At 41.0% G+C, this 24,385-nt stretch overlaps 2 protein-coding genes and 1 pseudogene across 2 annotated transcripts in view; 1 reads left to right on the top strand and 2 right to left on the bottom strand.

Moving 5' to 3' along the window:
* GSR (glutathione-disulfide reductase) overlaps positions 1-9,492 on the bottom strand; it is a 44,042-nt gene extending 34,550 nt beyond the window's left edge. The window contains exon 1 of the mRNA XM_043454141.1: positions 9,110-9,492. Within this exon, the coding sequence (XP_043310076.1) occupies positions 9,110-9,406 (297 nt within the window). The 5' untranslated portion in view covers positions 9,407-9,492. The remainder of the gene's footprint in view (positions 1-9,109) is intronic.
* A 3,930-nt stretch (positions 9,493-13,422) lies between these two features.
* LOC122432318 lies at positions 13,423-13,822 on the top strand (annotated as a pseudogene).
* Positions 13,823-21,509: 7,687 nt separating this feature from the next.
* Positions 21,510-22,681, bottom strand: SRPRB (SRP receptor subunit beta). Its single transcript, XM_043454144.1, has one exon. It carries the CDS (start codon positions 22,655-22,657, stop codon positions 21,842-21,844), a length of 816 nt encoding a protein of 271 aa, XP_043310079.1. The 5' UTR covers positions 22,658-22,681; the 3' UTR covers positions 21,510-21,841.
* Positions 22,682-24,385: the final 1,704 nt, after the last annotated feature.

A 24,385-nucleotide genomic window follows, 5' to 3' on the forward strand; every position in this document is an offset into this window, starting at 1 on the left:
CAACCAGCACCTATGCTTATATTCTTTCCATCAGACACCTCATTAACATAAACCCAGGTGAGGCTGAATGTCAAGGCACCTTTATCACTCATCCTATAATAAATTCCAAAGGTTTTAGGAGCTCTGTGCCAGAAATGGGAACAAAGATCAAATACGTATTTCTTATTATAAATCCAATTATCACACCCTGGCACATATTAAACATTCAATATCCATGTCTTTTACCTTCAAATTTCAGATGAAAGTTAGTCTGGGAAGGCACCTAGCTTGAAAGAAGAGTGAAGGTATTCTATGTAAAACAGAATCTAAAGCAAGAAAATGAACTTATGTAAGAGGTATTCAAATGTTAAAACTAAAATTGCGCTCAATTCTTATTTTAGCAGAACCTTAGATTAACGTGCAATCTCCCAGTCCCAGGGATCAAACATAAATGAACTGCTACTCTGGGGCAATCAGGGGAAACCAGATTCAGCTATGTGAGACAAGCTCCTCTAGGGTGTCACGTTCCTCTACCACCTGACACCCACTGAGTGACATCTGGCCCCACATCTCTTGCTCACCCCCAAAAGAGAAAGGATCTAGGATCCCATAACCTATTTAATATATCATGTTGCAACACTCAGTGAATAAATGGTTATTAACTGTGACTGTGTGAAATCTGCTTAGAAATGCGGAAGGTCACTCATATTTCCACAAAATTCTTTAATTCCACTCGGCCAGAAAAATTCTCTGTTGCTACTTGTGCAAGATACCTTTTACAAGCAAGAAGGAACTCTGAAGGATTAAGAGGCAGCCTTTCTTTTACTGGCCCTGCAAATTTAGTGGGTTCTGAGGTGGATGGCAAAGCAACATTACTAAGACTGTTGCAAAAGATTAAACAATCAACAAGGTAAATCAAAAGACTTCAATAATAGGATTTACCTGCTTCAACGAACCCCACCCTTTCTGATCACTCCTTTCTTTGGCACTTATGAACATAGGTGTGCCTCATTTTATGAAATACTCAACTCATGAAACAATCAGGATTATTTTCTGGTTTTGAGGGATCTTTGTCAATACTGAAGGAACTAACGGCAAGGTTCCCTAAGCTGAGCTCTCCTCTTAGTAAATGTTCATTTAAAAATGCATGTTCAACCTTGGGAAAGTGTCAGTTGCTCAGTCGTGTCTGACTCTTTGCAACCCTGTGGACTATATAGCCTGGCAGGCTCCTCTGTCCACGGGATTCTCCAGGCATGAATACTGGAGTGGGTTGCCATTTCCGTCTCTAGGGGCTCTTCCTGACCCAGGGATCAAACCTGGGTCTCCTACATTGCAGGCAGGTTCTTTACAATCTGAGCCACCAGGGAAGCCAACCTTGGAACATCGTAGTGAAATAAGACAGTCACAGAAAGATAGCTACTGCATGATTCCACTTACACGAGGGATCTAAGACACTCAGATTCATAGAATCAAACAGTGGAACGGTGGCTGCCAGGGCTGAGGGTGGGAGAGGGCAATGTGGATTTACCAATTAACGGGCTCCAAATCTCGATAAGCAGGAAGTTTTAAAGATCTGTCGTACAACACTGTACCTACAGTCAGCAATACTGTTCAGCCGCTCAGTTGTGTCTGACTCTTTGCAACGCCATGGACTGCAGCACGCCAGGCCTCCTCCCTGTCCATCACCAACTCCCGGAGCTTGCTGAAACTCATGTCCATCGAGTCGGTGATGCAGTACTGTACACTTAAAATTTTTTAAGAGGGTAGATTTCATGTTAAGTATTCTTACCATTAAAAAGTATGCATGTTGAGCCTACTGGGGCTATAGATACTATAATGTCAAAGTACACGCTACTACCTCCAACTTAGTGTATGATTTACCTGTTATACTACGTAACTGTTTGCAGCCTGAAGGGAAGAAGTGTTAGTTGCTTAGTCATGTCCGACTCTCTGAGACCTCATGAACTGCAGACCACCAGGCTCCTCTGTCCATGGGATTCTCCAGGCAAGAATACTGGAGTGGGTTGCCATTTCCTTCTCCAGGGGGTCTTCCCGACCACACGCAGATTCTTCACCATCTGAGCCACCAGGGAAGCCCTGTATACAGCCTAGACGAATACAGACAACAATTCACCAGATGGCTGTTTCTCAGGCCTCTTTTAAAGCCTCCACTCCTCCTGCTGGCCTCTCCAACTGGTGTGTACAGCACAGCTCACTGTGACATTAATGATCAAGAAGACTTTTGCTAGGTACAAATTTTCCATTATAAAATAAGTAAGTCACGGGGATGCAACTACATACAGCATGGTGACTACAGTTAATAACACTATTTGAAAGCTGCTAAGAGGGCAGATCTTAAAAGTTTACAAGAGGGGACTTCCCTGGCAGTCCAGTGGCTAAGGATCCACACTCCCAATGCAAGGGGCCCAGGTTCTATCCCTGGTTGGGAAACTAAGATCCCACAAGCCACAACTAAAAGTTTGCATACCACAACTAGGACCTAGCTCAGTCAAATAAATTAATTAAAATAAATTTTAAACACTGAGAAAAAAAAAGTTCACAGGAAAAACTTGTAACTATGTATTGTGACAGATGTTAACTACATTTATGGTGGTGATCATTTCACAATATATACAAATATCAAATTATCTGAAAGTAATATATATATTAAAAAAAAAGACTTTTTGTCCAGGGATCAACACTTACCCCCTAACTCTCACTGGTTAAGAACCCCACGCTGATACACAAAAACTGGGTTAGTCTTTATCATTGCATCAGTATATACAGCAAGAACACTGGAATACATGCTCCTGCAGGCCCTGGGGCAAGGGAATAGTAAGTCAGAAAGAACTTTCCCCTCAAGCTTACTCTTCCCACATCTGCGTGGGCAGAGAACAGAGAAGGGCCCTGAACCACAGCGACCAAGCTCCCAGAAGGCTCTAGTTCACCTTGGCTTTGGGCAATCTCTGCATTTTCCCTTGGTCTGCACTTGATCATGAGACAAGCATGATACAGGCAGCCCTCGGAGATATTTTGGGTTTGGCTCCAGACCACCGAAATAAAGTGAGTTACCCCAAGAGTCACATGAATTTTTTTCGTTTCCTAGTTCTTACAACAGTTATGTTTACACTACACTGTAGTCAATTAAGTGTGTAACAGCACTGAGAAAAAAGGCACAAAACTAAGAAACACTTTATTGCCAAAAAATGCTAACCGTCATCTGAGTCTTCACCAAGTCGTGTAGTTAAAATCAAAGATCACTGATGGCAGACCACCATAACAGATACAATAATGAAGAAAAAGTTTGAAATACCACGGGAGTTAAAATGACACAGAGACATGAAGTGAGCAAATGCTGCTGCAAAAATGAGATGTGGGCAACACAGGGCAGGCCCAAGCCTGCAGTTTGTAAAAAGGAAAGACAAACACAGAATCTGCAAAGTGCTACAAAATGAGTTACATCTCTATTTACCTTATTGCAGACTCCACAAAAATGAACTCAAAAATTATCTCATGTATTCTCCAGCCCTCAGAAATGAATGACTTGCAGTAGGTAATACAAGATTATTTACTTCGAATTGAATCCTAGGGAAAAACAGATGATTTCTTTCAGCTTCCCATTTTTAATGTCTAACCTGATCCAGAAAAATAAAGACTAATTTAAGAGTGGAATCATGTTATTAGAGCTACACAAGCCTTTTTACCTAGTTCGTCCACTAGACGTTTAGTAGCAGTACTGGCCTTCACTGCTTATTTCCACATTGACCTTGAGGGCAACAGAACGTGCCACCCCAAAATAGTGGGCCACCCCATTGCCTATGCCACTCCTCTGGCATTATTTTGAAGTGAAGACAATTTAGAAACAGCACACACAGGAGGAACTCTGATCTCCCCACCTTTCTGCTGAAAAGCAAAGCTAACATTTCAGCTTTCTGCTGAAAAGCACAGCTAACATTAGTGAAGGTGTTTCCCACCCTATCCTATACTAGCAGGAGAAAAACCCTTATCACAGGAGATGGAACGGCAGCAATGAGAAGAATCTGCACACGCACACGCACACACACACACACACACACACACAAAACCTTATTAAAGTAACCCTTATCTTCTATTAGTTTCCCCTCACATAATTACCTTCCCACAATTTATTGCCTCCAGATGTCCAAATCCCCTTATCCTTGGTTACTTTTCCACAATTTGTCACCCTCTGTTAATCTGTATTAAGCTTCCAGGTCTACGAGTTCCTTCTTGCCCAATTCTTTTCTGTGACACTCATGTGTGCATGTGAAATAAACCTTTTCTCCCATTAATCTGCCCATTGTCAAGTTTAATTTGCAGGCCCCAGCTACTGAACATAAAAGGGAGAAGGAAACGTTTTTCCTTCCCTACAGAACACAGTATGGGACACAGTCATCGCAAACCTCAGCTTCTTTACAGCTGTAAGTGATAAACTCCATCAAAGAGTGAACTCTCAGTACACCAACACAGGTGTACATCCTGAAAATGCCTTCTCCTTGGAAGGGGCCGACCCCATTGTATCACAGAAGGAACAAAAAGCATCCAGGAAAAGGAAAACTGTGTATGTGGCAAGCAGTCACACCACATATACACCCATCGAAGGCATTTACTCCGGAAGCATGAAATTATGAAAGCAGGAAATGACTCGTGGACCAAACTCATTATCATCTGACCCCGACAACTGTGCAGGGTTCACCAGATTCATTCTCTCGCTTCCACGGAGTTGAAGTCTTTGCACAAAGACTTCCTACGAAGCCTGCAGCACTGTGTCTGGCTCAAGTACACCAGAATCAGAATCAGGCTCTTCATAAAAATATACCTGCTGGAGCTTCACTCCAGACCTGCTAAATCAGAAGCTCTGAAGTGGACACCCACCTGCTAGATTCCAAAACAAACTTTTGTTTTGTTTTGTTTTGTTTTGAATTTGGCTGCACCAGTTCTTAGTTGCAGGATCTTCGTTGTGGCATGCAGGCTCTTTAGTTTTGGAATGTGGGATCTAGTTCCCTGACCTGGGATCGAACCCAGGATCCCCACATTGGGAGAGTGGAGTTTTAGCCACAAAATGATGACTGGTTCCTAAGAGGCAGAAGAAGGTTCCTTCTGTGTAGCTGAGAAAAATGATTAAAAATGTTCATCAAGTCATAAATTACTCCACACAATGACACCAAAGCCACGGCTTCTGATGGCTGGGCTGCTAATTCCATAGATTATTTTATGCTTGGTTTGTTTTCAACCACATTTCAGCTGACACTCAATTTGTTCCTTGGTAAAAATGAGGGTCCTAGACTAGAACAATGCTTCTAAATTCCTGTAAGGTTCTATGTGAGTCTGATCTTTAATGAAATGAAAGCAATAAGGCCCATGCCCCATTTTCATAACGCTAAAAGTATTTAATTTAAAGGACTGTCAAGGGCTTCCCTGGCAGTCTAATGGTTACGGCTCCATATTTCCACTGCAGGGGGCATGAGATTCATCCCTGGGAGGGAAACTAAGATCTCATAAGCCGCAGAGCATGGCCAAATAAATAAAGAACTGTCCTTTACTTGAAATTATAAGCTTCCTACTTTTAATAAAAAAACATTCCTGATAAAAATGATAGTAATACAATTTTTTCAAATGGTCATTAAAAAAAATTAAGTCAGCAAGCTTATGTTAGTGCTTCCTACTTAAAAAAAAAACTATAGTAAGACTGAATTAGTAGAGCTCCAAAATCATTTCCAACTCCATCAATCCTTGAGTCTAAGCTTTCACGAAGGAAGGCTAAAAACAAAAATGTGTATTTTTTTGTTAAAATCCGCATGGAAAATTTAGAAATTACACATAATGATCACAATGTAAGCTCCATGAGATGGGGATTTTTATCCACTTTGTTGCTAGGACCACAGCATCTAAAAATGTACCTATAAACCTGGTATACTAATAAATAAGCAAATAATAAAGAAACAATTAAAACTTCTGTGTGAATTCATCCACAGCAAAAAATTTAAAAATCCATCAAGCTTGAGATCTGTATATTTTTTAAAGTTTATGCTCTTAAGAATTATTTACTTATTTATTACTTTTGGCTGTTCTGGGTCTTTGTTGCTGCCCATGCAGACTTCTCACTGTAGCGGCTTCTCTTGTTACAGAGCACAGGCTCTAGGCGCCAGGGCTTCAGTACTTGCAGCACGTGGCTCAGAAGCTTTGGTGCACAGGCTAAGTTGCTTGCTCCACGGCATGTGGGATTCCTGGACCAGGAATCGAACCATGTCCCCTGCATTGGCAGAAGGCTTCTCATCCACTGTGCCACCGGGGAAGTCCCTAGATTTATATATTTAAGAAAAATACTGGTTGGAGAGTCAAAAGTAAAGAAACTTCTATGTCAATTTCCCAAGGGACATCTCTCAACAGTATAAACACCTCGACCATAAAACCACTTTTACAGTGTCCTTTTCCTGCTCAAAATCCTTCCATAGTTCACTGGGCTTCCAGAAATTCTATATTTTTACTACCATCTGCCCCTCAGCTTCTCTCTCTCATTGGAGACACCTCTGCTCCAATCAAATTTGATTACACAACACACCCTGCCTCTGTGCCTCTGTCCCTGACCTACCCTATCAAAAAATGATATACATCCAGTTCAAGTTCACAAAGATATTATTATCTCTATCCCCAAACTATTCAATGTGCCCAAGCAGAAGTGATCAGTTCTCAACTACCCTAAGGGAACCTTACTCTGGTGCCACCATACTCTGGGGTTGACTCTCTACAATAGATTTTGCTCCCCTATTGTATTGTAAACTTCTAGAGGGAAGATACCTTTGTCTACAAATCTTGATATCTACCCTTTTCTCTCAACCATCTCGAGTCCAAATACTTCACACTTAAGTGAAGTGGAAGACAGGAACAAATGAAATGTGCTTCAATTTTCCCTACACCTGTTTGGAAAGCACTGCACATAAGGAGTTTGCTATGGCACCTGCAGATAACCCAGATAAGGAGAATCCTGGGACAAATCTAAACTCATGTTTTATCAATTAGTTATTATCTTCTCTGATAGTCAAGGCATACTACACCCTTCCTGGCATTTCAAAACCAAATCCAGTTTGATACAAGCCCAAATGGCACATCATAAAAATATGAAATAGGGGATTTTCCCCAAGAGATCAGTGTTTACTGAAAACTAAGTTGTGGTAGCAGAATGAGATAAGTAAAGTGAAAGTGAAGTCACTCAGTTGTGTCTTGACTCTTTGTGACCCCATGTACTATATAGCTTACCAAGTTCCTCCTTCCATGGGATTTTCCAGGAAAGAATACTGGAGGGAGTTGCCATTTTTTTGTCCAGATCTTCCCAATCCAGAAATTGAACCCGGGTCTCCCGCATTGCAGGCAGACGCTTTACCGTCTGAGACACCGGGCAAGTCCCAAATAAGTAAGGCCAGGTTCTTTATAAGGAAGCTAACTCCCAAGCTGTCCTTTGCTAGCTCTCCGAAGTAGTTGATGTTTTTTTTTTTTTTAACTGGAAGTAGCTGATCTCTTAATTCATCTATTTACATTTCTAACAGGAATCTAAAAATGGTGGCATCCCCTTCTTGATTAATACCAATTAATCAAGGCAATGATAAAGGATGCCACAGGCTAATTAGGACATTCACGAGGAAGAAGGAAAACAGAAAAGCAGAGAGGGACTAAGATGGGCAGCTATCAAGTGATGTCACAAGCTGTCCGGGGGGCCTCTTACGGCACCCCTCCATCTGTTTTCTGCAGTCAGACTTCTCCGAGGCTCTGTCTGGACTAAGTTGTCAAGGTGCAAGTTGATAATTAAATCGGGATTTTTCCTTTCGTCGTTCTCACTTCGGTTTTGAACCTCAAAAATGAGCACTGAACACTGGAGACAGTATCCTGTCTCCTTTAACCTTTCACAGCTGTTAACTGAGTTTCATTCACATACGGTTACTGAGCAGGGGCTTTGTTAAAGTGATAAGAGGCTGAAAACACACAAACCCGTTTCTGCCTTTAAGGAGTTCCCAGTGTAGTGTCATTTAAGCATCTCTCTCCAAAGGAACTTCAAGAAACCATTCCCAAGCCAAGGGACTCTTAGATACAACTTTTTTTTTTTTTTTTTTTTTTGGCCGCATGCGGGGCACGCGAGATCTTAATTTCACGACCCACGGATCTAGTTCATGACGCCTGCAACGGAATCGCGGAGTGTTACCACTGGACCTCCAGTAAAGTCCCTCGATTACAATATTTTAATACCAACAGCAAGTAAGTACCTTACCCAAGTCCTGCGATAGAAAAGCCCTCCTCAATAACTTGGAAACTAAACTTGTTTTTTAAATGAATAGTTTCTGAATCACTGGATTTACAACCCTCTTTGGCGAAGAGGTAGTTTTAAAATCCCGCCCGCCCCCCCTCCCCGCAACGAAAGATCTGTAAAATCATTTAATAGTAAATCCTACATTCCACATAAACTGCAGTCGGTGATTCTCAACCTTGGCTGCAATTCAGAATCACCAAAGCCGAGGTTGCCCCCAGGTTAAGCAGAATTTTTTTCAACTCCTCAGGTGACTTGAATGTGCAGCCAAGAGAGAGAACAGCTGCTGTAAATCATTCTACCCTTGAAACTGAACGGAGAGCCCCAGGATCCCCAGTGAACTACACACGCTCCATCTTTCCTCCCCCCTCCCCAGAGAGACGCGGGCGAGCTGCAATTATTCTCCACGCAGTTTTATGTTTCAAGAGTCTGGTGTCGAGCTCCAGCATGGAATACAACAATACCCCTCCACTCAGAGGAGTGAGGATGTAGGAAAGTTAATCACCTCGGGCCACCGTTAGGATGACACCTGCGCCAGAAAGGTTGCAGGCTTAGCTTCGGGGGTTGCGGATAAGTCCTTTCGTACTTCCTTCCTCTACACCCGCTGGGATCCTGACTCCGACCCGCGCGGCGAAGCGGAAAGCGCTGCGCCGTAGGGGGCGGGGGGTCCATCCTGGGGCCGGGGTGGAGGTGGATCGCACTAGGGAAGAACGAGGCTGTTCCTGCAGGGAGCGGCGGACACAAAGTTGGGCTTCGGGACGCTGCGCGGCAGGGACCCAGGCACGAGGAGAAGCGCCAGGAACCAAGAATACTCACGCATGTGCCGCCCAGCTTGTGTCTCTCCACCACGGCCGCCCGGGCGCCCAGCTCGGCCGCCCGGCGCGCGCTGGCTAGCCCGCCCGAGCCGCCGCCGATCACCAAGTAGTCGTACGAGATCTCGGCGCCGGCGATGGGCGGCGGGCACGGCGGCTGCGGCTCCTGCTTGCACGCCATGGCGCGGGAGAAGGCGCGGGCTGGCCCGGCCGGAGGTGGCGCGGAGCTAGGGAAGGCGCGCGCCGCCCGCAGCCAGCCGTGTCCCGCGCTAGCGATTAGAGTCCGGGCCAGCAGGGCCATGCGCGCGGAAGTGCGCGCCTTGGGGGTGCGGCCGGGGGCGGGCCCGGGGAAGGACGGGGGCGTGCGGGCCCCGGGGCAGGCGCAGCCTCACGGTGACTAAGCACTCAGCCGCAGCGCGGTGCTCCGCAGGGAGCGGGGCGGGGTGGGGGTGGAGCCCTCGGGCTCGGCTGCACTGGGGCTGACCGGAGCCGAGGGGCGGTGTCGACCCCTCTACGTCCCCTCGTGCCCGCTAGCCAGCTCGCCCTGCTCCATAGGGGGATGTCTTTCCAGATCTCGCCGCCTACGTGTTCTCCCCAGAACCTGGGTCCCCGCATCCGAGTGGCATCAGCTAGATGTAGGTTTCTGAAGTCGGATGGGTGGAGGAAGGATGAATGCCCCTTTTTGTTCCCCCAGCCTTTTCTGAGCGAGCCCCTTCGGAGTTGCCAGTGGCGCCGGACTTCTCCAGGAAAGGAGACTTGCCCACAATCATTTTGAGAGTGATGTTTCTCAAGGTTTAATCCGCAGACCACCTGATCCCTGGATCCTAACCCAGATCTACTAAATCGGAAGCTTTGGGGCAGGACCCAAGCAATCTACATTTTAAACCCTCCACCCAGCCCCCATCACCACCACCAGATGATACGTTAAGCATGGTTTGGGAGGCTTTGGAACAAATGTTTTTGTGTTCAGAAGTTGCAGCATAAAGATAGCGTAGAGTTGGACACACAAAAGCATTTCCTCCCAGGCTGTAGAGACTGAGGTGTCAATGTAGAGTATCTGGAGGCTCTCAACTCCACACCACTTTGTGTGGCCAGCGCCCGTCACTCACGAGGCCCAGAGCGTTGTAGGCAGAGGACTAAAGTTACGGTCTCAGAGAAGCTTAGGCCCCGCATGTGCAAGGAGAAGGAGAATCAACCGCACTCTAGTTAGACTAGTATCCAATTCTTTAAGTTTTTGTTTGGATCATTTTTGTTTTCTTTTCCTGATTAAAAAGGAATAGAGGAAAAAATGGGAAAGTTCCTCCTTTCACTAGACTGCCATGTAGTAAATGTAGATGAAACTGTTGAGTTTTTACAACTATCATAGTGATTGCTGTGTCATTAAACATTAAACCACTGGGTGAAAGTTTGAGGAGGAAAAAGTTATTTACACAGTCAGAATATGTCCCCAAAGATTGCTTACTGATCACACAGGGGAAACTGGTGGCTTTACAGTAGTTCACACACCACCTTATTCCAGTGGTCAAAGGCAAATATAGTGGGACAGCTCTCATTGTGTGCCTGGCGATGCAATGCAGTAAGAAGAATAAACTTCACTTATGTAGTATTACTGCTAAAAATCCATAACCTGAATCTATTCATGAAAGCCACCTGAATCTATTCAGAAAAAAGCCACAGGGTGGGAAATTGTACAAGTAACTGGCCTGTACTCTTTAAAAGCTATCAGTGTCTTAAAAACAAAGCAGGCTAAGGAACTAGTCCAGGTTAAAGACTGAAGAACTAAGAGAATGAAAGAACTAAGAGAATGAAGGGCAAAGTTTGATCCTAGATGGGATTCTGGACAGGGAAATTTTCCTATAAAGGATGATTGGTGAAATTTGAATATGGCCTGTATAATATACAATAATACTACATCGATGTTAAGTTTCCTGAGTTTGAGAATTGTACTGTGGCTAAATAAGAGAATAGCTTTGTTCTTAGGAAATGTGCGCAAGTACTTGGGAGTAAAGAGTCTGAGTCAGAGAAACTTGGTTCATATCTGCCTTAACCCCACCCCCCACCAGAGGCGCTATCATAGTCACTTAATCCCTCTAAGAGTCATTTTCTTCATGTGTGAAGTAGGAAGGCTGACAGAAAGAAGACAGGCATGTCAAACAAAGAAAATAACTTAAGAGTGGAGGAAGTGAGCTAGCAGTAAGAGGAAGTAGTAAGCAGAGCAGTGCTGGTTGGGGCAGTTCACATAGGCAGCTTGAAGGGGACGATGGGAGATGGGTAGAGGAGTCCTGGAAAGGCTTGCTAGTAACCAGGCTAAGGTGTTTAGACATTATTTCACAGGCAGTAGACTCTGGAGATTTCTCAGAGGTGTTTTTCCCTGGAAATAGATGAAATGGATTGGAAATGGTGAAACTGGCAGTTTAGGAGGCAAAGCTAATATGTGTTAGTATAAGAACAGACAGGAAGGAACAGATTGGACAAACTAAGAAAGTGAAATTGACAGGTTGGGGAGAGGGCACAAGATTCAAAGATGAACCAGGAAATATGGGAGGACAATGATGCTATAAAGCAAATATAAAAAGATGATGAAAGGAGGTCAAGGTCTACATCTCTGCTGGTTTTAATGGAGAAAACTTTCCATCCCCTAAGTACATAATTCTATGCAATATGTTGAACAAAGATTCATAATGTATTATTTGAACCTAAAATATTTTATGTTCAGGACTTCCCTGGTGGTCCAATGGCTGACACTCCATACTCTCAATTCAGGGGACCTGGGTTCGATCCCTAGTTCAGGAACTAGATCCCACATGCTGCAACTAAGATTGAAGATACTACACGAAGCTAATGACCCAGTGCAGGCAAATAGATAAATAAATAAAAATATTTTAAAAAATATGTTCATGTAAATATTTTTCCTTTTTGAACTTCTGACTTAGGTGGGAAGGGATAAGTAGCCATATCCCCAGCACTTGAAGACTTCAGACTGTACCTAAACTTTCTCTCCTTCAAGCAAAGAAATGTCAGTTAAAAAATTTAGTAAATGGAGCTAATAAGAGGTAGTTTCAGGATTCTGAGAATGAAAATCAACTAGGTTATTCAAGTGTGGCAGTCTTATGACATCATTATAATCTACCGTAATTTGTAAGGAATAGCAGAGGAAAGCATCTATTTCATGTTTTAATAATTTCATCATTAATTTTTTCTTTTGACCACTAGATAATTTTAGGTGATTCCACAAAGACACTGTGAAATATCTGTCAAAATAATAAAGTGCAAGTGAAAGTCAGTCACTCAGTTGTGTCTGAATCTTTGTGACCCCATGGACTGTAGCACACCAGGCTCCTCTGTCCGTGGGATTCTCTAGGCAAGAATATTGGAGTGGGTTGCCATTTCGCCAGTGATTAATTTGGATTGAACCAAGCACTGTCCTGAAGAGCTTTCTTAGGGACTTCTCTGGTGATCCAATGCCTAAGATTCCACACTCCCAATGCAGAGGGCCTGGGTTCGATCCCTGGTCAGGGAAGTAGATCCCTCATGCCACAACTAAAGATCCCACAAGCTGCAATGGAGATTGAAGATCCCACGTGCCACAAATAAGACCTGGCACAACCAAATCAATCAATCAGTAGATATATTATTTTAAAAATACCTTTATTAGGCATGATGGTAAGAGCTTTCTGTTATCCTCTCTTGAACCCAAGAAATAAATAATATTATCATCTCCATTTTGTAAATAGAGACCAAGGTGCAAAGAGAGTAAATGCCTTAACTTGAATAAGATGATACAGTTGGTGAAAGGCAGAGCTCGGATTCAGATCCTGGAGGCCTGACTCTAAACCATATTTTCTTAACCATTAATGGAAAGAAATCATCAAAGATACGGGTCTCAGTGGAAATACAAGATCCAACTTTTTTATGTGGGTTTTTTTTTTGTTTTGTAGGAGAAAATGTTGAATATCACTTTTTATTTTGTTAAAAGAGCTTATGGCCTCATACTTCCCTGGTAGTCAGTGGTTAAGAATCTGCCTGCCAATGCAGAAGACACTGGTTCACTCCCTGGTCTGGGAAGATCCCACATGCCTCAGGGCAACTAAGCCCATGCACCACAACTACTGAAGCCTATGTGCCTAGAGCCCGTGGTCTACAAGAGAAGCCACCACACTGAGAAGCACAAACATTGCAACTAGAGAGTAGCCTCTGCTCACCACAACTAGAGAAAGCCCTCACACAGCAACAAAGACCCAGTGCAACCAATAAATAAATAAATTTTAAAAATTGCTCTTCCCTTCCGTGGCCATTGCTGAAACACTATTGGCCAAAATGAAGTTCAATCCCTTGTGACTTCTGACCGAAGCAAGAACTGAAAAAGACATTTCAATGCACCTTCCCACATTCACAGGAAAATTATGTCTTCTCCTCTTTCTAAAGAGCTAAGACAGAAGTACAATGTTCAATCCATGCCCATCCGAAAGGATGATGACGTTCAGGTTGTATGAGGGTCCTACAAAGGGCAGCAAATTAGGAGAGTAGTTCAGGTTTATAGGAAGAAGGCTAATGGCACAACTGTCCATGTGGGCATTCACCCCAGCAAGGTGGTTATCACCAAACTAAAACTGGACAAAGACTGCAAAAAGATCCGTGAACATAAAGCGAAATCTTGCCAAGTAGGAAAGGAAAAGGGCAAACATAAGAAGAAACAATTGAGAAGATGCAGGAATAAAGTCATCTTGTCTACAGCTTTCATTAAAAACTGTCAAAATGAAAAAAAATTTTTTTAAATTGTAGCCTCTCCCTATGCATTTTTTTCTAAAGTGTAATTTATAGGAAATGTATTCATGACTCATAAATGACATTTATATTACAACTCTGTCTTCTTTTAAGCTAATAGGTCAAGAGATATTGTTAAAAGGAAGGTAGAAATGGTACTTCAGTAAACAATCTGAGAAGTCTGTACAGGAAATAGAAGAAAGAAACACAAAGAAGCTTGCACATCCCAGTTGCTCAATGAAATATAAATTTCTTATGATGCATATGTGAAAATAATTAGTTATTTATAAGAAGGATAGAAATAATGAGAAAAGATAATATAAGGATTACTCAGTTACACAATTTCATTGTTTTGTATTGAGAAAATGAATAAACACTGAAGAGACAGAGAACAATAACTATAATTGAATGTGAGATTAACAAAAAGCAAGTTTTACAATAAGAGGAAGGAATTTTCCCAAGGGAAAGAGCAAGGCTCCTTTGTTGGAAAATGGCCACTCCCTCAGAAGATAGATCTAGACGGAAATCATATATGCACTGATTACCTTTTTCACCCTTTTGATCTCTAATTGTTTTACTGATTATTTTCAAAGAATATGGGTGGGGGAGATTATTAAAAAGCTTTAGAAATAACACATATACCTATTCTGAATCTAAACATGTTTTATTATTTCTGTAATCACTTCTTTTTTTACAATGTATATTTCATCTCCATGACTTACTTGTTTTGTAAGTTTATGCCTCTTAATCTCCCTCACCTGCTCATTCATCTACCCATCACCTCCCACCCCAGCAGCCACCTGTTTCTTCTCTGTGTATATGACGGTTTCTGTTTTGTTTTGAGTGCCATTTGTTTTGCTTTTTAGATTCCACATATAAGTAAAATTATACACTATTTGTTTTTCTCTGTCTGACTTATTTCATATAGCACCGTACCTTCTAGTTTCATCCATGTTATCACAAATGACAATATTCCATTCTTTTTTATGACTGGGTAGTATTCCATTTCATTCTTTATCCATTCATCTATCCATGGGCACTTACGTTGCTTCATTATTTTGGTTATTTGAATAAGACCAAAATGAACTTGTGGGTGCATATACCTTTTCAAATTAATGTTTTTGTTTTCTTTGGGAAAATATCCAGAAGTGGAATTGCTGGATCACAGGGTCATCCTATTTTTAATTTATAGAGGAAATTCCACACTGTTTTCCATAGTCACTGTCCAATTTATATTTCCATCAACAGTACACAAGTGTTTTCTTTTCTCCACATCATCACCGACACCTGTTATTTGTTGTCTTTTTGATAATAGCCACTCACAGGTGTGAGGTGATATCTCATTGTGGTTTTGATTTACATCACCCTGATGATTAGTGATGTTGAGCATCTTTTCGTGTATCTGTTGGCCATCTGTATCTCTTCTTTGGAGAATGTCCATTCAGATCCTCTCCCATTTTCAAATCAGGATGTTTGTGTTTTTTTTGATGTTGAGTTGTTGGAATTCTTTGTATATTTTTGATATTATATCAGATATATCTGGAAGGATATCCAGACAGAAAAGCAGTAGGGGAACACTGGCCTTACACAACACATTAGATCAGATGGATGCATATAATACTCCTTCCAAAAGCAGTGGAATACATTCTTTTTTCAAATACACATGGGACATTCTCTAGGATACATCACATGCTAGCCACAAAACAAGTCTAAATAAATTTAAGAAGACTGAAATCATATCAAGCATCTTCTCCTACCACAATGCTATGAGAGTAGAAATCAACTATACGTTAATGGTCTTCCTTGGTAGCTCAGCTGGTAAAGAATCCGCCTGCAATGTGGGAGACCTGGGTTCCATCCCTGGGTTGTAAAGATCCCCTGGAGAAGGGAACGGCTACCCACTCCAGTATTCTGGCCTGGAGAATTCCATGGACTATTCCATGGGGTCGCAAAGAGTCAGACACAACTGCGCTTTTATGTAACTTTTATAAACTAATAAAAAACTGCAAAATAGCACAAATGCATGGAAGGCTAAACAATATGCCGCTAAACAACCCATGGGTCAATGAATAAATCAAAGAAGAAATTTTTAAAATACCTAGAGACATGTGAAAATGCAAACACAATGATTCAGAATCTATTGCTGTTGCTGTTTAATCACTAAGTGATGTCCGACTCCTTGCAATTGCATGGACTAGAGTCCACCAGCCTCCTGTGCCTGTGGAATTTTCCAGGCAAGAATACTGGAATGGGATGCCTTCTCCAGGGGACTTTCCCGACCCAGGGATCGAACCTGCAGCCCCTGCTACATCTCCTGCATTGAAAGCGGATCCTTTACCCCTGAGCCAAATCTATGGGGTGCAGCAAAAGAAGCTCTAAGAGGGAATTGTATAGCAATACAAGCCTACTTCAGGAAACAAGAAAAATCTCAAATAAGTAACCTACCTTATACCTACAGGAACTAGAAAAATAAGAACAAACAAAACCCAAAGTTAATAGAAGGAAAGAAATAAGAAAGATCAGAGCAGAAATAAATTAAATAGAAACCTAAAAAAACATTTGGAAAGATCAATGAAACTAAGAGCTGGCTCTTTGAAAAGATTGAAAAAAAAATTAAAAAACACATAAACTTCTACCCAGGTCCATCAAGGAAAAAAAAAAAAAAAAGAGCAGGCCCAAATTGATAAAATCAGAAATGAAAAAGGAGATATTATAGTTGACACCATAGAAATATAAAGGATCATAAGAGATTACTATGACCAATTATACACCAATAAAATGGGCAACCTAGAAGGAATGGACAAATTCCTAGAAATGTGCAATATCCCAAAACTGAACCAGTAAAACTTACAAAATATGAGCAGACTAATTACCAGTAAGGAAACTGAATCAGTAATTTAAAAATCAGACAGGAAAAAGAAATAAGAGCAATTCAAATTGGAAAGGAAGAAGTAAATCTGTCACTGTTTGCAGATTATACTATATTTAGAAAATCCTAGATGCCACCAAAAAAACTATTAGAACTATATTCATATATATATAATTAGTTCTATATACTATATATATAAACACATACACACAGTGAAATACTGTGTCTGAAATATGACTGAAATACTCAGTCATAAAAAATGATGAAATTTTGCCATTTGTACCAACATGGATGGACTGGAAAGGTATTATGCTAAGTGAAATAAGGGGTGGGATGTGGGAGGGAGGTTCAAGAAGGACATATGGTTGATTCATGTTGATGTATGGCAGAAACAAACACAATATTGTAAAGCAATCCTTCAATTTAAAATACATTTTTAAAAAAGACAAATACTGTGTGACATCATTTATATATGGAATCTAAAAATAAAACTAGTGTATATAACAAAAAGGACTCACAGATATAGAGAACAAATTACCAGTTACTAGTGGGGAGAGAGAAGTGAGAAGAGCCAAGATATGAGTAAGGGATTAAGAGGTACAAATACATGTACACTGTTAGGTATTCAATAAATAAACTACAAGGATATATTGTACAACACAGGGAATATTGCCAATATTTATTAATAACTATAACTGGAGTATAATCTTCAAAAATTGTGAATCACTATGTTTTACACCTGTAACATATAATATTGTACCTCAACTATATCTAAATTTTTTTTCTTTTTTCAATTGTTTTAAAAGGGAAACAAGAATAATACAGTGAACATCCACACACTTTGGCTTAAGAAATGAAGTTTTACCACACTGTATAGCTCCAAATATCGATCCCTTTTCCATCTTCCTTCCTCTCCTCAGAGGTAATCAGTATCCTGAACTGGGTCTTTATCACTTCTCTTTTCTTGGAATTAAATGTCCATCATCAGAAAAACAGACATTCATGTTCTTATATTGGAATACTATGCATAAGTGAAAATAAATTAGGGCTATACAAATTAACTTTGAACAATTTAACATAACATTAAATGAGAAAAGAATGTATTAAAGTATGCAAAACAATATTATTTTACTTAAACGAGTTACATAATATGCTAACATTTGAAACTTTTCCATATATATATATATATATATATATATATATAGAAATTTTAAAAAATCATCCATCATTTCACCACTATGATGTAGCCGTTTTCCCTTGTTGGCCTATTTTAAAGTCATGTCTGCTAATTCAATCATCTATCTAATTTCTGAGTCTGTTTCCCCTGGTCTTCTTCTGCTTATGTGTCACCTTCTCCTGCTTCTTGTCATGCCTAGTAATTTTTTAATTTAATGGCTGAGGGACTTCTCTGGTGGTCCAGTGTTAAGACTCCAGACTCCCAATTCAGGAGGCCCAGGTTTGATCCCTGGTCATGGAACTAGATCCCACATACTGCAAGAGCCAAAAAAGTGCCACAGCTCCCAAAAAAGTATTTTTTAAAATTTAATGGTTGACATGATATTGAATATCTGAATTTTGTTCTTTTTCTTTAAAAGGTGTTGCTCTTTGTTTTTGCAGAAAGTTGTTACTTATGGATCAACTTGATCCTTTTGTGACTTCTTATCTAAAGTTTTTTTTAGGGCAGTTCTAAAGAAGCCTTTAAGTAAAACTCTCTTGTGGTCTCATAAATGCCTCACAGAAAGGTCAGAAAACTATGGTCTATAGGCCAAATCTAGCCCATGGACTGTTTTTGTAAATAAAGTTTTATTGGAATACAACCATAACCATTTGATTATTTATTATGAATGGCTGCCTTTGTGCCACAATAGTAGAGCTAAGTATTTGAGATAGAGACTACATGACCTGCAAAGCTTAAAATATTTGCTATCTACTCATTTATAGAAATGACCACTACCTGGTCATTTACATAAAATGTTTGTTTATTCCTCTCCTAGAGGGGAGACTTCCATGCTGGTCAGTTGGAGTCTAAATGTTTCCTTACCTACGTGAGCTGTATGGTTCAATCACCTTACAGCTCCTTGATCTGTCTTTGCCTGTCCTTGTGGAGTTTCTCCCATCACATGTGGAGCTTAGGATCCCAAGTAGATGTCTGGAGTCACTCTGAAAAATAAATATGGCATTTTCTTACAAAACTAAAAATGTGTTTACTATCACTTCACTTCAGTCACTCAGTCATGTCTAAATCTTTGCGACCCCATGGACTGCAGCAAGCCAAGCTTCCCTGTCCATCACCAACTCCTGGAGCCTACTCAAACTCATGTCCATCGCATCAGTGATGCCATCCAACCATCTCATCCTCTGTCTCCCAATCCTCCTCCTACCTTCAATCTTTCCCAGCATCTGGGTCTTTTCAAATAAGTCAGTTCTTCGCATCAGGTGGCTAAAGTATTAGAGCTTCAGCATCAGTCCTTCCGATGAATATTCAGGACTGATTTCTTTTAGGATGGATGGGTTGGATATCCTTGCAGTCCAAGGGACTCTCAAGAGTCTTCTCCAACACCACAGTTCAAAAGCATCAATTCTTCTGTGCTCAGCTTTCTTTATAGTCCAACTCTCACATCCATACATGACTACTGGAAAAACCATAGCTTTGACTAGGAGGACCTTGGTTGGCAAAGTAATGTCTCTACTTTTTAATATGCTGTCTAGGTTGGTCATAGCTTTTCTTCCAAGGAGCAAGCATCTTTTAATTTCATGGCTGCAGTCACCATCTGCAGTGTTTTTGGAGCCCCCCAAAATAAAGTCTCTGTTTCCATTGTGAGAGAATAAATAATGATACACTTAATTTGTATAAATCTCAAGGAGAGTATAGTGAGTAAAAAAAAGCCTATCTCAAAAGCCAATATTAAAATTTGTAATATGGCTCAATTTGTCTTTTTTTTTAAGTTTTAAAAAAATATATATTTATTTGGCTGTGCCAGGCTTTAGTTGTAGCATGTCTTTAGTTGCAGCATGTGGGATCCAGTTTTCTGACCAGGAACCAAACCCGGGCCCCCTGCATTGGGAGCACAAGAGTCCCAGTCACTAGTTTGTTTTTAAACATGCTTATATGGGTACTCAAGGAATGGTACAACTAAGATAAGCGAGTTAAAAAAAAAAGATGTGCATTTCATTGTAGTTAATGAACTCCAATATTCTGGCCTGGAGAATTCCATGGACTGTATAGTCCATGGGGTCACAAAGAGTAGGACACAACTGAGCGACTTTCACTTCACTTCAATGAATGCTGCACAATTTCACTTTACATAATATTCTGGAAACGCCAAACTTAAAAAGATGGAGAACAGATTACTGGTTGCCTGGAGTATGGTGGTGATGAAGGATAGAAAATGAAGTGCCTGTGGGTATAAAACGGTAGGGCAAGAGATAGTGATGGAGCTATTATGTGTTATGTATCTCGACTAGTGGCGGTGACAGGAAACAACACAGGTAATAACACTGCATACAGCAAGATACCCACCCACAAATGAGTGTACGTAAAACTGGCAAGATCTGAATAAGCTTGATAGATTGTGTCAATATAAATTTCCTGTTTATATAAATTCTGTACTATAATTTTGAACGAATTTGCCAGTGGGGGAAACTGAGTAAAGAATGCATGTGCTCCCTCTGTATTATTTCTTATAACTCCATGTGAACCTATAATTATCTCAAAATAAAAAGTTTAAAAAATTATGATGTGTGTACAAAGCCTAATCCAAACAGCACATTCTGTATCATTCCATTTATAGAAGTCCTGTGTGTGTGCTCAGTTGCTCAGTTGTGTCCAACTCTTTGTGACCCCATGCCTGCCAGGCATCTCTGTCCATGGGATTTTAGATGTTTTAAAAGAGACAGAGCTAATCTATAGTAGAAAAAAAAATCAAAACAATGGTTACTTTCTGGGAAAAATCTTGAATCTTGCACTAGTACATGAGGTTAAGAAACAAGACAAGAGGCCTAAAATGGATTGATTATGAGAATCCCCACACCATCAAACGCAGAATTTACTTACAGCTTCAGCTCTCCCAGAAATGGAATCACCTGATCAGCGCTAGTTAGGGAATCTACTTCTTGGACCCGTGCCATCCTCTAAAATAGCCTTGCGATAGCCAACCTGCTGTTTTGCCTAAAATAACTTCCGTGTTCCTGTTCCCTTTGGGCTAGTAAAGTCCTTCATTTTCTCAGCTCCCCAGAGCTCCTTTCTTTTTTTTTTTTTTTTAACTTTTCCATTTTGTATTTGTTCCACAGCATTCATGCTATGAGTACAAAAATAGGAGCTCATCAAATAGCACACGAAGATATAGCCCAGAAGCACTCATGCATCAGAAAAACATAACATCTTCTAAATCTCCATGTGCTCCCCAGTTAAGGGAAAACACTAGGATGGTTATTTCTAGTGTACATTTTAGTAGCATTTGGGGATTTAGCACTTACAGTCCCATCGTCTGGGAATGACTCCAAGAATTCATAACATTTCTGAAACCTAAGTGTTACAAGGCTGGAGTGTGGACAAGTCACTGAGCTGATGAAGAACAGACCACTGTCAGCACAGCCTTGCTGTTTTCAACCTGCCTTTACATGTCCAGAGACCATGTTGTAATTGTACCAACAAATCTGAAGATTCATGTACTGCCCATGAAGGGTAACTGGAAATCACCCAGATCCACACAAGACAGGTTTGTTTCCAGGATAAGGGGGTCAAAGCACAGAAGCAAAGGAGAAGAAAACATTTTAGATGACATCATATTCTCATGATAGTATCCTCTCTATATGAGGTCCACTTGTTAGACCTCGACCTTACATCAAGCATATACTAAAGGGATCTTACATACACTTTAAAAAGGGAAGACACAAATAAAATAAAATAACTAGCTTGAAAGCAATATGGGAGAACTGAGCTTAAAAAATAAAAATTCCACACTGGTTTCAACAATAATTTGTTTCCAGAATAAGCAAAAGTTCCTAACTATATTTGAAATAATCCCTCCAGACTACCACATCCTTTTCCAAAACTGTCATTCACACATACACACATTCACATCTTGTGTTTGGATCTAGTCCTCAGGCGATTTTAGCCAGCCACTTCTCCAAGTCCTGGATGTCAGCAGAGCCAGCATCCCCTCTTCCACCCTTGGCACTGCACTCCAGGAACTCTACTTTGAGCGGCAACTGTGAGAATTCAAATTCTTTGCCTTTCTTCCCCAGCTGAGTAGGGGCAGTGCTGGAACTGTCCAGTGTGCTCGGGGCAGCAGAACGGGTAACCCGTAAAGTATTGATTTCTTTTTCAAGCTGCTGCTGAATTAACTTTGCTGATTTTGCCATTGTAATGTCTTGCTTATTACAAGCGATTAAGAATGATGGTGTGTTCTTCAGACCTATACTGTCGAGGAGGACTTGATACAGAAACTCAGCCACGTCTTTTACCTCTCGCTGGAAGGCTGCACTATCCACAACAAACACAATGGTCCTGGCTGAAGCCTTAAATCGCTCTAAGAACTGAAGTCTCAAGCTCTCGTGTCCAGGGAGGTCAATCAAGGTCAGGTCAGTGCCCCTGTTGTTATTGACTTTGTAGGCAGCAGAGCTGTCAGTGATGGAAGTCTGAGTGTCTCTGTAAAGGCCTGTTAACAATCTGACAAAAAGCAATGTTTTCCCGGAATCACAAAGGCCCACAAGAAGAACAGCTCTCTGACTGCTCCTTCTGCTCCGGATGAACTTCCAAAACACTAGCGTCAGCAGCACCGCAAGGAGCGCCACCACGACTGACAGCAGCGTCGGGTCCCTCTGCTGCAACTCCTGCCGCAAAGAGTCCAGGTATGGCTGGAAGGCGCCCCCAACACCACCCCCATTCCCCATCCGCCGGGAGTCCGTGGAAGCCATGGCTTAGATCATGCTACCCGGCACCCCAGAGCTCCTTTCTATCAGGATAAAAGGTCTGAATCAACTTTTGCTCAAAATTTTTAACATGTTTCAGTTTATCTTTTAACAATGATTATGCCAGAACCCAAGGAAGGGTAGGGTTAAGATGTTAGCTTTTCAATATAGTTAATGAAATGCATGCTGAAGTATATATGTTATATGAAGTATGCAGACACATATGATATAGTTAATGATACACACACTGAAGTATCTTGGGGAAAATGTTCTAAAGTCTCCCAACTATGAAATGTGTCCAATAAGACCTATTGATAAATGGATAGATTGACAGATATATGATAATATGTATAATAAAATGTGGACTTCCCGGGTGGCTCAGAGGTAAAGAACCCACCTGCCAAACCAGGAGACGCAAGGACACAGGTTTGATCCCTGGATTGGGAAGATCCCCTGAAGAAGGAAATGGCAACCCACTCCAGTATTCCGGCCTGGAAAACCCCATGGTGGGCTACAGTCCATGGGGTCATAGAGTCATACATGACTTGGCAGTTAAACAACAAACAACATAATAAAATGTGGGTATATGGATAGTCATTGTAAATTTATTCAACTTTTTTGTCTGAAAAGTTTCATAAGCTATTGAAAAACTTAACTAGTTTTTTTAAATACAAAAATTCCAAATATTAGGTAACATAAGCAGTTTTATTGTTGTTATTCAGTCACTCAGTCGTGTCTGACTCTTTGCGACCCCACAGACTGTAGCACTCCAGGCTTCCCTGTCCTTCACCATCTTCTGGAGTGTGGATACTCTTAATACATACAATTCAGGGTACATGTTAATAAACATTATCCCCCCAATAAAATAAGATTAGATTTTAAAATGTGATGGCAATCCTACTTAAAACTTTTTTAAAATTTATTTGGCTGCACCAGGTCCCAGCTATATAGCACAGAAGATCCTTAACTGCAGGATGTAAACCCCTAGCTGTGGTATGTGGGATTTAGTTCCCCAACCAGGACCAAACCCAGGCCCCCTGCATTGGGAGTACAGAATCCTAGCCACTGGACCACCACAGAAGTCTCGACAATCCTACTTTTTTACACATAAAGAAAACTGGTAGCATCACTTCTTAAATATAAAAAAATGTGAAATTTGTATTTTAAGAATGCTAATAGAGAATGACTTAATATAAACTATCAAGATTTAAAAGTCCCTTCCTCTTATACCAGGTAGCTCAGATGGTAAAGAATCAGACTGCAATGCAGGAAACCCTGATTCAATCCTGGGTCAGGAAGGTTCCCCCAGCGAAGGGAATGGCAACCCACTCCAGTACCCATGCCTGGAAAATCCCACAGACAGAGGAGCCTGGTGGGCTACAGTCCACGGAGTCACAAAGAGTTGGACATGACTGAGCAACTAACACGTCATTTCTTCCTCTTATATAATACTCAAAGTGTTCATATAAGATTTTATTGCAAGAACCGAAACACCTATAAATAATAGCTTAATTATGATCACTGAGAACTGTGACCTTACATCAATCAACATGACTTTCCTATTTGTTCCAGGAAATTCTTGCCAACAAAGATAGCTGTAAATAAGCACATAACTTAATTGTCTTCATTGTTAGCTTTATAAACTTCCTGAAAATCTAATTATGTGAACAACAGGTTACTCATCTGGGTAAAAAGCTTCCCTCTCATGCACTAAGAAGCTGAATTGGTCACCCA

Source organism: Cervus canadensis, chromosome 31 (genome assembly GCF_019320065.1).
Source record: "Cervus canadensis isolate Bull #8, Minnesota chromosome 31, ASM1932006v1, whole genome shotgun sequence".
Classification (NCBI taxonomy): Eukaryota; Metazoa; Chordata; class Mammalia; order Artiodactyla; family Cervidae; genus Cervus; species Cervus canadensis.